Source organism: Sinocyclocheilus anshuiensis, unplaced genomic scaffold (genome assembly GCF_001515605.1).
Source record: "Sinocyclocheilus anshuiensis isolate Anshui unplaced genomic scaffold, SAMN03320099.WGS_v1.1 scaffold78, whole genome shotgun sequence".
NCBI classification, from domain to species: Eukaryota; Metazoa; Chordata; class Actinopteri; order Cypriniformes; family Cyprinidae; genus Sinocyclocheilus; species Sinocyclocheilus anshuiensis.
The window spans coordinates 2,207,425-2,221,728 of NW_015544250.1; the positions used below are offsets into that span (position 1 = coordinate 2,207,425).

The 14,304-nt window shown below is 36.3% G+C and overlaps 1 protein-coding gene across 1 annotated transcript in view; it reads left to right on the forward strand.

Annotated features, from left to right (window-relative positions):
* Positions 1–14,304, forward strand: part of LOC107697916 (homeodomain-interacting protein kinase 1-like) — a 26,148-nt gene that overhangs the window by 4,252 nt on the left and 7,592 nt on the right. Inside the window, exons 4-13 of the mRNA XM_016498781.1 lie at positions 3,462–3,835; positions 6,312–6,435; positions 6,763–6,882; positions 6,984–7,070; positions 8,017–8,198; positions 8,316–8,466; positions 9,732–9,936; positions 10,072–10,190; positions 12,839–12,979; positions 13,856–14,013. Coding sequence (XP_016354267.1) covers positions 3,462–3,835; positions 6,312–6,435; positions 6,763–6,882; positions 6,984–7,070; positions 8,017–8,198; positions 8,316–8,466; positions 9,732–9,936; positions 10,072–10,190; positions 12,839–12,979; positions 13,856–14,013 — 1,661 coding nt within the window. The remainder of the gene's footprint in view (positions 1–3,461; positions 3,836–6,311; positions 6,436–6,762; positions 6,883–6,983; positions 7,071–8,016; positions 8,199–8,315; positions 8,467–9,731; positions 9,937–10,071; positions 10,191–12,838; positions 12,980–13,855; positions 14,014–14,304) is intronic.

The following is a 14,304-nucleotide window of genomic DNA, read 5'->3' on the forward strand; positions in this document are numbered from 1 at the left end:
CCCCAACAGACAAAAAAAAAAAAAAAAAACCCGGACTGCCTCAATTAACAAATATATACAACATAGTATTCACAATTGTTTTATAAATCCAATACTTCAGAAATGTGTATATATATATAAAAAAAAATAAAAATAGAAGGGGAGGTTTACAGAATACAGAAATTACATTTCCAAGAGTCTCAAGATAGGTCCCCACCATATTCCATTTTGTACAAGAAAAAAATAATTTGAAAGCACTAGAAAACAATTCGAAAATTTTAGACCAGAAAAAATACAGAATAGGACAAAACCAAAATAAATGTGCCAGTGTCCCCTCCGCCCACTCTATTCTTTTTCTATTCTGTTTTCTTTTTATTTATTATATTATTTAAAATACCCTTGCTACGTGTACTGCTTTAAGCTAACTGAGACTTGTTATAGCACTTGCATATCATTGCTCTTTTGTTGATTTTGATTGCTTCCTTTGTCCTCATTTGTAAGTCGCTTTGGATAAAAGCGTCTGCTAAATGACTAAATGTAAATGTAAATAGTTGTAGTTGTGAGATATACAGCTTTGCAATTGTGAGACATACAGTCACCATTATGAGAAATAGTTGCAATTGTGAAACATTCAGTCGCTATTACGAGAAGTCGTTGCATGTGTGATGCATGATATACAATCGCTATTACAAAAAATAATCACAATTGTTAGACATTCAGTAGCTATTACGAGAAAGTCACAACTGTAAGACATACTGTGTCACTATTATGAGAAATAGTTACAATTGTGAGACATTGGTCCATGTACGTTGTGTTCATTTGTTTTTGATTTAATATTGAAAACAGAAACATGAGAAAACGGCACCATTTTCATTTTTCGTTTTTTCAAAAACATGAAAAGACAAGAATTCGCCTTAATTTTACATTTTTACATTCAGGGGTAGAAAATGGATAAACAGCTTGAATGTTCGATTTCCACATGTGGGAGGGAATTAAACGCCCCTTTTCACTGATTGGTCAAGTGAATCCCACTGATTGGTCACTGCTGTCTGAGCAGCATTAATTGTGTAAATACATCTAAATTCAACTTAAGATGCAGCTTCTGTGCCACAGTGCAAAGATGGCTTTGGTTGGTACTGATGTAATTAGTAATTTTCAAATATTGACTAAATTCAAGAATTTAATATTAAAGGTGACAGACATATTTTATAAAGTTAGAAAAATGCCCTTTTCTATAAAAATAGCATGTATTATATACATGTGTAACATGCCGTCGGATAATGACAGTATCATATAAACTTCTCTATGAAAAAAAAAACTCGAAATAATAATCAAAACGGTAAGATAGCTTTATATTCACACTAAAACCGATACTGGTCTGCGCTTCACTATAATGTAAATGTCACGCAGCTTTGCCACACAGATTTTGATAACTGGACAGCTAAATAAAATGTGCAGTGCGCCAAAGAAATAGACTAAAAGGGTAATGTGGCTGCAGATCTGAGGTACACACATATTTCTGCAATAAGCACCTAATTTGCCATATAGAATCTATGCCTACACAGAAGTAAACCCTGTCTAGGTGTTGCCGAAGTATGGTTTGTGTCAAGCCATTTGTTAGTCTGGTTGTTTGATGAGAGGGAGATGAACGCAGGAGTTGCAATAAACGCTTTAACAGCGGAGGACTCTTATTCTGTTGCACAAAACCGAAGACGACATGATGACGGCACCATCTGATGCTTGCTTGACCAATCAGTGGAAAGGGGCGTTTCATTTTCCACCCAAATGTGGAAATCAAACATTCAAACTGTTTATCCATTTTCTACCCTTGAATATAAAAATGGATAATCAAGGCAATTTCTTGTTTTTTAGTTTTTTGGAAAAAACGTAAATGAAAATGGCGCCGTTTTCAATTTTAAATAAAAAAAATGAATGAACGCAACATACATGGACCGACATTCAATCACTATTACAAGAAATAGTTGCATGTGTGAGATATACAGCCGCTATTACGAGAAATAGTTGCAGTTGTGAGATATACAAGTTTGTAATTGTGAAACATACAATCTCTATTACAAGAAATAGTCACTTGTGTGAGATATACAGTGTGGATCAAAATTAGAAAACAACCTACAATTTCCTAAATTTCAAGGTCACTGCTTAGTCCTATTTGAAGTTATCCTAACAGGAGTAGAAGGGCAGTTTTTAAGCATATTTCATAAATTATTTGTATTCTGAAGCACAGTATAAAAAAAATTATTTTTGAGATATTTGAAAAAGAACTCCGATCAAAATTAGAGAACACTAACAGATACCTCCAGGTTATTGGTGTTAATCTGGCACCTAATGCTAATTTCCTTAGTTATATGACAAACCCTATTTAACTGGCAGCATTCCTCTAATTTTCACTGAGATTGCAAGATGGCGGGCCGCTATAAGGTGACTGAAACCCTGTGACGGGAGGCGGTCCAGATGAAGGCCAAAGGGATGACACTTCCAGCCACTGCAAGAGAAGTTGGTCATTCCAAATCTGATTTCTGGAATATTGCAGGTTTACAATGACACTAATTCATTCAAGTCCCCCAAAAAGGCTGGTCGTCCATGTAAGACAAATGCACGAGAAGACAGAGTCGGGGAAAGTCTGCAGCCCAAGTGTGTAAAGAAGTCAGGTTTGGGGGATGTTTTGTGCAGCAGGAGTTGGGCCTCTTATACAGCTACATGGCAGGTTAATGCAAATGTTTATCAGAACCTCCTTCAGAACCTGTGGTACCTTCCCTGCAAGCATCTCCCAATCAGCCTGCAATTTTCATGCAAGACAATGCCCCCATCACACTGCAAAATGGGTAAAGCAGTTCTTTGAAGCTGAAAACACTGAAATAATGAAATGGCCGGCCTAGAGTCCTGATCTAAACCAGATTGAAAATCTCTGGAAAATCCTTGGCGACAAAGTTATGGCTAAGAAACCCAGTACAGTTACCGAACTATGGAAGAAAGTGGAAGAAGAGTGGACCAAGATCATACCAGCGTAGTGTGAGAAACTAGTAAATAGTCACAATTGTGAAATATGCAATCGCTGTTACGACAAATAGTCGCAATAGTGAGATACACAATCACTATTATGAGAAATATTCGCGATTAATAGATATACAGTCGTGATTATGAAAAATAGTCACAATTGCGAAATATGAAGTTGCATTTGGTACTCAGTCGCAATTGTGATATATACAGTTGCAATTACTTGTTTTAGTCACAATTGTAGAATGTACATTAAATTGATGTTACACATACAGGAAATACAGTTTTCATAATTTTTAATTGAGGTAGAAACAGACTTCCATAGCAAATACCTCTGATAATTAATATTGGATTGATGCAATGATAAATGTCTACTGCATTTATTTCTAAGATTTTAAATAATCATCGATCATGTGCTTGATACAAATTTGTTTAAATGTATTGAACTCAATCCTGTCCCATTAAAGGTGAGCATCCTCAGCCGTCTGAGCACAGAGAATGCAGACGAGTTCAATTTTGTGCGCTCTTACGAGTGCTTCCAGCACAAGAACCACACGTGTCTGGTGTTTGAGATGCTGGAGCAGAACCTCTACGACTTCCTCAAGCACAGCAAGTTCAGCCCACTGCTCCTCAAGTGTATCCGGCCGGTCCTGCAGCAGGTTGCCACGGCGCTGATGAAGCTGAAGAGTCTGGGTCTCATCCACGCTGATCTGAAGCCTGAGAACATCATGCTGGTGGACCCCATCAGACAGCCCTACAGAGTCAAAGTCATCGACTTCGGTTCAGCAAGTCACGTCTCGAAGGCATTGTGCTCAACCTACCTGCAGTCTAGATACTACCGGTAAGGAATATTTGATGACAAAAGGAATGGACAAGTGGATGTACATTTACATTTGTGCATTTATAAACACTGTCTAAAGAAACTTAGTGCATCCAGACATGAATTGAAATTAATTACATTTATATTAATATGATACTATTTAGAGCCCGACCGATATATCGTTTTGCCGATATTATCGGCCGATATGAGCCTGTCGCCGATATATCGGTATCGGCGAATATGCCGCCGATATGAACATTTTTTTTACAGAACATATAATGCAGATAAAATGCTTGAAATGGTGTAATTACTTAGTTTGTCCAGCAGAGCACGCTCCATTGTTTGCTACTGGCGACCTGGATGAAACGCTTTAAAGCTTAAGTCTGGAAAACCATTGAAACTTTGAACGGCCATATCTCCGTAACGGCGCGGCGAATCCGCACCAGAGGCGGGGCGCAGTTGGCGACACTGGGTTGTGACTGAGGCCAAGATGGACGGAAGTGGAGTAGAAAGAATATCGGCCGATATATCGGTATCGGCCTTTTTTTACTCTCTAATATCGGTATCGGTATCGGCCCCAAAAAATCCATATCGGTCGGGCTCTAATACTATTATATGTATAAAAACTATTATATGTATGAAAAACTCCCTTAAAGCCTAATACAGTTTTACTTTTATATTTACATTTAGGCATTTGGCAGAAATTTAGTTTTAGGGTTTTATACAGATACAGAGTTTTACATGCTTCCAAATTCAGTAATTGTGTATTGTATTTATGCATAAATAGCTGTTCTTTTCTCATATTAATGGCTACCAATATTGACTAAATGTTCCTAACAATTTATAAAATTGGTAATACAGTGGGTGTATAAAACGGATAGTTCCAGTCCTTGATTCTGATTGGTTGAGCCGCATTTGAAGCTTTTGTAATTACTCTACAAACATACACCTTTGTTTACTTCTGTGTGTTGCTCGGCAACCACTTTGTTGGAACCACAACTGTTTCTGAGGAACTACATTGTTTGGTGGAAGAATACTGTTTTTATTTATATCATTACACTTTATTTGCTCTGTTTTATTCTGTGAAACCTTACTACGTATATGGAATAACCGTTTTATAAAAGCAATAAGCCCTGTGAAGCCGTGGTTTACAGTGAATTTATAACAGCTAAGGGGGTTTTAGGCACTCCGCTTTGCATCGTAAACCATCGTAAACCACGGCTTCTTGGGGCTTATTGCTTTTATATAAAAGAATCAGCCCCCTTTAAAATAATCACATTTTGTTGCCTTGCAGCCTGAAATGAAGATGGACACAGTTTTTGTTTTATCCAGCTGTATTTACTCAGTGCAACTTATAACATCCAAGTGAAAGATATAAAATAATTTTTTTAAAAACTGAATCACTGAGCTGGAAAAAGGATCACCCCTTGTGTCAGTATTTTGTTGAACCACCTTTTGCTTTAATTTAGTCTGATGGGATATGTCTCTGTCTCTACTGACTTTGCAGATCTAGACTTTGCAATATTTGCCCACTTTTCTTTGCAATAAAATGTGATTATTTTAAAGGGGGTGATTCTTTTCTATACCCACTGTATGTCTAATTGTCAGCTAATATACTTTTTTCAATGGCTGATCGTCAATAATACTGATATATGGTATATAATACATTTTATTGATAACATAGCTAGAAATAACTAAAAATTAACAAAATAACTAAAAAAATGTACTAAAATACTGAAATACTGTTTTATCTCATCTTGGAAATTGCACAAATTGAAAATAAGCATTGTATTATGATCTTAAAATGGCCAAATATCAATATTTCTGTCTATCACTAATATATCCTTAATCTGTAAAAAAAAATAAAAATGATTGTTTACCTTTATGATGCATCAGATGCATTGTCATTCTGCCAATAATATACACCTCATATTATTTTGATATTTTCTGTGGGGTTAGAAATGTGGAAAAAATGTAGGTGGTCTAAATGTAACTAAAAAAAGTGTAATTAAAAAGGTGAAATTCTTAAAAAATGGTTAATACGCAGTGAAGCAGTTATTTTTTTAAATATGAATATTTAATGTAACCTTAATGTAACTTAACCAACTTGTCGTCAATGAAAACCTTAGACTTTTTTAAACTTAACGTTTTGGTCAAGTCTTACTTTAAGAAAACTACTTGATATTTGTTCTTAAAAAATCATAATATTTTGTACATTTTGTTTTTTAAATATTTAATAACAAAAAAAAGTTTTATCTCTTTTTGGAAATGACACAAATTAAAAATTGGCATTGGATGATCATTTTAAAATAATAAATATCAATATATCTGTCTATCACTAATATATCCTTCATCCCTAAAGAATTTGTTTACAGTAAGTCATATGTATCTCCCTACCTGTCATTCTCCCAATCTTATACACCTCATAAGAAAACCTGCCAGTGCAATGAAGCTAATTTATTCATTCTTTTGTTTTAATTTGTCTGTTGTGGTGCAGAGCTCCTGAGATCATTCTGGGCCTTCCGTTCTGTGAGGCCATTGACATGTGGTCACTAGGTTGTGTCATTGCTGAACTGTTTCTGGGCTGGCCTTTGTATCCGGGAGCCTCAGAATATGATCAGGTCAGTAATAAGGTTTTGTTTGCCTGGATTTAATCAGTTCTGTGCTAAATCAATTAGTTTTATTCCAAATTCAATTGAGAAGGCTATCAGTAGATTTGGAAAGTGACACAAGGGGTCGCTAACACATCTGCTGCAAAGCCATGCCAGTGCCGGTAATCTTAAAACTGACAATACTGGCTGATATATTAGTTTATTGCTAGCAAATAATCTTATACAGCAACTAGTTACCTTTCTCTGCATACACTACTTGGCTACAAACAACTGTCCACAATGTGTCCATCTGTGAAGAATGGGTGTATAATCTACATTTCATGTATATCCCTGCAGATTCGGTACATTTCCCAGACTCAAGGTTTGCCAGCTGAGTATCTCCTGAGCGCCGGCACTAAAACCAGCCGTTTCTTCCACAGAGGCCCAGACTCCAGCTACCCTCTCTGGAGACTCAAGGCATGCCCCACTTAAAGCATTGCTGTGTATTTTATGTTCAAAGGCATCAGCGGTCAATTGATGATTGAACGCTTTCCTCACTGATGTGTTTCTGTTTTTAGACTCCCGCAGAGCACGAGGCAGAGTTTGGGATAAGGTCCAAAGAGGCTCGCAAGTACATTTTCAACTGCCTTGACGACATGATGCAGGTAGTGCTGTGTGTACAATAATGTGTGAAAAACTCACTGATACAAATGATTAAAAACTAATGAGGTAAAATATAAAAAGTTTGGGGTCAGACAGATTTATTTTTAAATAATACTGTTATTCAGAAAAGATTAAATCTCATACATTTCTTTCAGAGGTTCTTTGCAGTTAAAAATTGGTGGTGACAGAATAAATACTTTTATTTTTCTGATTCTTTGTGATGTTGAGATGAATAAGACAGAAATCTTGGCTGAAAATTCACAACTGTTCAAAAGATGTTTTTTTAAAGAAATCTATTCTTTTATTTATAAGGATGCATGAAATTGACCATAAGTGACAGTAAAGACATTTAAAATGTTAAAAAATGATTTCTATTTCACATAAATGCTGTTCTTTTAAACTTTCTATTCATAAAAGAATCCTGAAAAACTACAGTAAATGTAATTTTCAAATGTATTCAAATAGAAAACAGTTCTTTTAAATTGTAATATTATTTCACAACATTACTGTTTTTACTACATTTTTGATCAAATAAATGCAGCCTTGTTGAGCATAAGCGACTTTCAAAAACATTACTCACCCCAAACTTTTGAACAGTAGTATATATATCAGTGCCTATTTAATATCCAACACCTTGGTTATCCAATCACAAATTTACATATTAAACTCCAGGTACAGTTGCAAAACAGCCTATTAGTTTTTTCTAGGTTTCTTTTTCTTCATTATGACTGAAACCTTGACTAACTTTATGAATAGACTCACTGTAACATGTTAACCTAAGTAAACTGGATCAATGCCACAGTGCTTTTTTGATTAGTGACCTAAAAATAGTGCAGACTTTTAAATACTTCCTTATGTCACATGACATCTTTGATTATTTTTTATTTATTTTTAATATTAAATCTTATTTTATTGCCTGGTTTAAATTAGTTCTTTCTCACACTCCAGGTCAACATGACTAACCTGGAGGGCACAGACATTTTGGCAGAGAAGGCTGATCGGAGGGAGTTCATTGACCTGCTGAAGAAAATGCTAACTCTAGATGCAGACAAGCGGATCACGCCTACTAAGACCCTTAACCACCCGTTTGTGACGATGGCTCACCTTCTTCACTTCCCACACAGCTCTCAGTAAGCCCTGTTGTTTATTTGTTGATTATCTACATATAATGTAGATATAATAGCCACATCTCTCCCTGTACTCCTCTGAAGACACTAACACCAGTGCCGCCCTCTCTTGTTGTGTAGTGTGAAGTCCTGCTTCCAAAACATGGAGATCTGCAAGCGCAGGTGTACCGCCTTCGACAACAACAAGAACCTGTTCGCCAGCCACAATGCTCCCAGCGCAGCCGCCAACCTCACCGTCACCTTCAGCAGTCAACTCAATCAGCACAGTCAGGTGTATACTACTGCACAGATGCATTATGGGAAAGTTAATTAATTTGTAATGCATTTGCATTCAGTATGTTGCTTGTAGTGGTAAAAAATAAGAATAGAATTATGCGACTGAATATCACAAGTAATGTCAAACTACTATAGCGTGTTTTAAAGGGATAGTTCACCAAAAAATGACAATTCTGTCATCATTTACTCACTCTCATGACATTCCAAACTCGTATGTTATTTTTTCGGTGAAAGACAATCATTTTTGATGTAGCTCTTTTCCATACATCATCATTTCTTAGTGGCCATTTCTGTTAAATCTCCAAAAATGATGAACAACTCCCACAAATATAATCTGTGTAACTCGAGCACTAATTTCCAAGTCTTTTGAATTGATATAATTGCTGTTAATTCATGATCTGCTGCGAATGAATTATTGAATCGGTGAGTTGAGAGTCTAAGAACCTGATCAATCTGATTTATTAAAAAGAATAAATGATTCATTCACAAATCAGACTGATCTGGGTCTCTCATGATTTGGTTCTTGAGGTAGCAGCTCACTAGAGGGCAAAATTACTAGTGAATTTGAATAAAATTTCGGTCTATTCCTCACAAAGCTATCATATGACTTCAGATGACTTGCAGTATAGCAGTGTTATTTTAGTATTATTTATATGCTATTGTAGTATTTATCAATATATATTTTATTTATATATTTTCAGTTCTCATTTTAATTTTAGTTTAAGTAGTTAAAATAATGTAATTTTGTTATATGCTTTTTAATGTTTCTGTTTAGCTTTAATTTATTTTTATTCCCATGTTAGTTTTAGTAATTTTAATACTTAAACTTATTTTAGTTAATTGCCAAGACATTTTTCTGTTTTTAATGTAATTAAAAATATATATATATATATTTTTTTTTTTTCTAAGTTTAGGTTTTTGATCTAATATTTATATTTTATTTTATGATTTTTACAAAAATGATTTTTAATACTTTTAGTTAAAACACTGGAATATAATGTACAAGTCAGATGAACTGCTTATATGGGGTTGATTTTGTTGTTTTTTGGGAGATTGACAGACGTGGTCATGTATGAATTGTCTGCATAAAGAGGTTTGGAACAACATGAGACTGAGCTGCTTTAAACAACATTAGAATTGTCATTAATAGATGAACTATTGCTTTAAAGCATAGTATGCATGCTATATTAAGGATTTTAGTGCTGTTTCTGTGCTTAGTCAATGTTGTTAAGAATCTCCCTCTCTTTCCATAACTGCCAGATGGCCTCCACAGGCGGCCAGTCCCTGTCTCTTAGCAGCAACGTCCCTCTACTGAACTACCAGCCTGGTCTGTACCAGCAGGCCACTATAAATATACCAGGCTTGGCTCAGCAGAGTGTGCCATTGCAGGCTCGCCCTACTCAGCTGTGTGCCCAGACGGAGCCCTTCCAGCAAACCCTCATTGTGTGCCCTCCTACCATCCAGGGTGAGCCTGTACCCGACCCCTTTTACCCAACCCCACCGCTCTGTCCTTTAGACTCATACCCAACCCCACCTGTCCTTTAGACTCATACTGCTTCCAAATGCATTTGAACTGAATCGCTCATGTTTGATTCACCAGGGCTGCAGACCTCCAGTAAACACGCTGGATATCCAGTGAGAATGGACAACTCTGTACCCATAGTGCCCCAGAACCAATCTACCCAGCCTCTACACATTCAGCCCAGCATGCTCACACAGGTAGGCATCATGTTTGTGTGTTATCTGAATGTGTTTCTCCTCTTAACACTGTTTAATATGATCCTTGTTTCTCCTCCCTGTTAGCACATTGGCCTTTATGAGTATTGAGTGTTTATTTTTTTCTATATCACCTTTTCCTCATTTATGTGCAGTAAGAATTACAGTGAAGATTAAAACGAAAGAGGCAGTTGTTTTAAATCCTTTTGAGTCTGCATCTCACTAGCCGATTTTCATAGTGGGTACATCATAAACTGTAAACACAGACTCTTTCCAGGAAAATATCGTCATCAGCTCAGCTGGCATTTATATTAAATATGATTAAACCAGGATCATTTCACATGCACGCTGCATTTAACAAAAGCCACATTTTCTGTCATCTGTTCTGTTACAGTTTCTGTTCACACTAACTACCATTCAAAAGTGTGGGGTTGGTAAGATTTTTTTAAATGTTTTTAAAATAAGTCTCTTATGCTCACCAAGGCTGCATTTATTTTATCAATGATACAGTAAAAACAGGAATATTGCCGAAAGCGTCACAGGTACCTAATGTAAATTCTGTGCACACTGCTGTTACTCTGTGATATGATTTGAAGCTGTCAAATGAATTGATGTGATTTGCTCTTTGCCCTTATTTCTTTAGGAGTTTTATGGTGGAAAGTGGCTGTTTTAGTTTTGTTTTCTTCTTTCCTCACCTATCAATCATGATTTAACAAGGCGGTTTTTCTCTTGGACTCGTGCTGCATCTCTTCTGGGCCCCAGGGCTCTATCCAGTGAAGCATGGCTGCTTGACTCTATGCAATCCAAATGATTTCTCTTTCCACAGACCCACTCCTGTGGCAACAAATGTCTCCCCATTGACTCATTCTCCTTTTTTCCTTCCACTGCTAACCAGTCATTTCCTCTCTATGCAGATAAATGGACTGCCAACCGTAACTCATCACTTGTGTTGCTTTGGTAATCACTTGAGTTAAATTCCCTGCGCAGTTGTTATTGTTTTCTTGTGAATTTTGCATCTATTCTTCTCTTTATAAAAGACTGATCTGCTCAAACTCTATCATGATTTTCTGACTCCTGTTTCCCCTTTAAGCATGAAAGATTCCCGATTAGTCAAGCAACATAATTGAGATGAAAATTGAAATGGACTTTCTCACTGTGTTGTTTTGTTTTAATGAAGTTCTGCATGATTTTAAGAGCTTTTAGAACAGGATCTACTGATCATGTATGACTTAAAGACAGTCGATAAACAACCCCTGCAAGACGCACGGTTGATTACTTCTGAATTGAATTGAACGCAGACAGACTGAGCGTCGCCACACTGAATGTGCTCATTATGCATCTGTCAATCAAAGTGCATTAATGTTTTAAGGCCTGTTTACACCAAAACTCACCGTAAATAGAGCAAAAAGGAACAATATAAAAAGCAGTGGTTGACAAAATAGGAGTGTGTGTAATGCATATTTATACTGTACCTGCCCAGCACCATTTTATTACAAAAGCCTTGCTATTATCACTAAAAGTTCACCTGTATTGTCATAATTTAGTTTTCTGAATCACAGTTCACCTGTTTTTGGCATTAAAGCTCGTGACCAGAGTGTGATCGGGCCTTGTTGCTCCAAATGAATAGAGCTGTTAAAGGGGTCATATGATGCGATTTCAATTTTTCTTTTCTCTTTGGAGTGTTACAAGCTCTTGGTGCATAAAGAAGATCTGTAAAGTTGCAAAGAATAAAGTCTCAAATCCAAAGAGATATTCTTTATAAAAGTTAAGAGTCAGCCACCACATGCACGCTGCATTTAACAAAAGCCACATTTTCTGTCATCTGTTCTGTTACAGTTTCTGTTCACACTAACTACCATTCAAAAGTGTGGGGTTGGTAAGATTTTTTTAAATGTTTTTAAAATAAGTCTCTTATGCTCACCAAGGCTGCATTTATTTTATCAATGATACAGTAAAAACAGGAATATTGCAACTTAAAACAACTTTTATTCCTTTAATGGCAAGTTGAATTTTCAGTGTCACATGATCCTTCAGACATCATTCTATTATGCTGATTTGCTCCTCAAGAAACATTTCTGATTATTATTAATATTGAAAGCAATTGTGCAGATTAATACTTTTGTGGAAACCATAATACAATTTTTCAGGATTCATAGAAAGTCCAAAAGAACAGCATTTATTTGAAATAGAAATGTTTTGTAACATTACTAATGTCTTTTTAATGTCACTTTTGAGCAATTTAATGCCTCCTTGCTAAATTAAAGTATTAAAAAAAAATCTTACTGACCCCAAATGGTAGTGTATTTTCAACCAAGATTTCTGTCTTAGCTTTTCATGACAATGAATTGGAGAGAAAGGTCAAAGACATGCATTTATTCTGTTACCAGCCATTTTTAATTGGTTACTTTGGAAGACCTCTGAAAGAAAAGGGTGAGATTTCAGCCAAAACAGTCAAGTTGTTACAATCAAGATGTTTCAAGTCCGTTGAGTCGCTGTCTTTACTGTCAAATGATATTGATCTGTTTTGTATTTGACATTGTTTTTCTTCATTTTGTCACTATCACAATGATGATGGAAAGTCTTGGCGAGTTACTTTCTCTGTCAGCTCAGCCATCGTTTTGTAACCGCTCCACCCTTTCCTCCATTCTCAGTTCCTCCACACATCCCTCTATCCCTTCCCCAACCAGAGCAGCAGCACGCCTCTGACGGTGGCCTCCCTGCGCCTTCCAGTGGCGGGAATGACGCCGCTGGCCTTGGGCTCTCGGTGTCTGGAGCAGAGTGCCACCATGCTGGTAAACCTGTGCCCTGCAGTGTGATGCCTTATTCCTCTTCTTCCTTCCTGCCCCTCTTTTTCTTTTGCCTTCTTTGCATGTTGCATTTCTAGGTCAAACTTCTGAATTGAATGAGATAAAAAAAAAAAAAGATAGTGTACCAAACAGTAATTGCAAGAAAACATGTTTTTCTATCGAGTTGTTTTCATGGGCAGCATGCAAAAACAATACTATGCGACCAATGTAGTGTAATTCACAACATGACTCTTATGAACCAGTTCTTTTAATAAATTGTTTAAACAGACTCATAAACTGAACAGTTACCAGTTTGAATCAGCCAAATGAATCCTTAATTGAATGACTCACTGAATCAGTCAGAGTGCTTTCTGAATCATCTAGCTCACTTAAGCTGCAACTTAGTTATCATTATTTTCATTACATTTTTTAATAAATCCTATTTTAATAATAATAATAATATTTTTTTGTTAATAACAATGCAATTTTTATAAATGCTATTTTAATTTAATAAGCCGGACAGGGCATCACAATATGGTGAGGGGCATAACATTTCCGTCACACGCTTGCGGTATTCGGCCAATCACAACGCACTGGATAGCTGGCCAATCAGAGCACACCTCGCTTTTCAGACCGATGAGCTTTGTAAAAATCGACGCATTTCAGAAAGGCGGGGTTATAGAGGAGAAACAATAATGAACAGTATGTGGAAAATAATGTGTTTTGTTTTTTTTTACCTTAAACCTCATAAACACATTTCGTTACACCATATACACAAAATAATGTTCTTTTTAGCAGCATCATATGACCCCTTTAAAATGTAAGTAGATTTGAGTTTCTGACAAAATGGTTTTGTTCAGTTGTCTTTGTGTGTGTGTTTAGCAGGGCTGGCCAGCAGGGACCCAGCAGATCCTCATTCCCTCTTCATGGCAGCAGATGTCAGGCATGACCATGCACAATCCCAGCCAGCCTGTACTGTCCGACTCACCCATGGGCTCTCTGCTCTCGGACAACACCACCCAACAGAACAGTAGCTGGAGGTCAGAACTCTCCCACAGCAGTTTACACTTGCAGTTTCACACTTCAGGTTCTGTTGCAAACCTGGATTCATTCAACCATCAAGTTTGAAAAAACGCTTGTGTAAAAGCTTTACTATTGTGCAGTGCTCAAGTATGAATGCACCTGGGGTTTGCTTTAAAGGTGAATCTCACAAAACCTGTCAAAAATATCACCTCAAAATCAAATATATTATTATTAATTAAAACACATTAATAATAATGATAATAAATATATTATATATTAAATATTTGTGTGTGTGTGTGTGTGTGTGT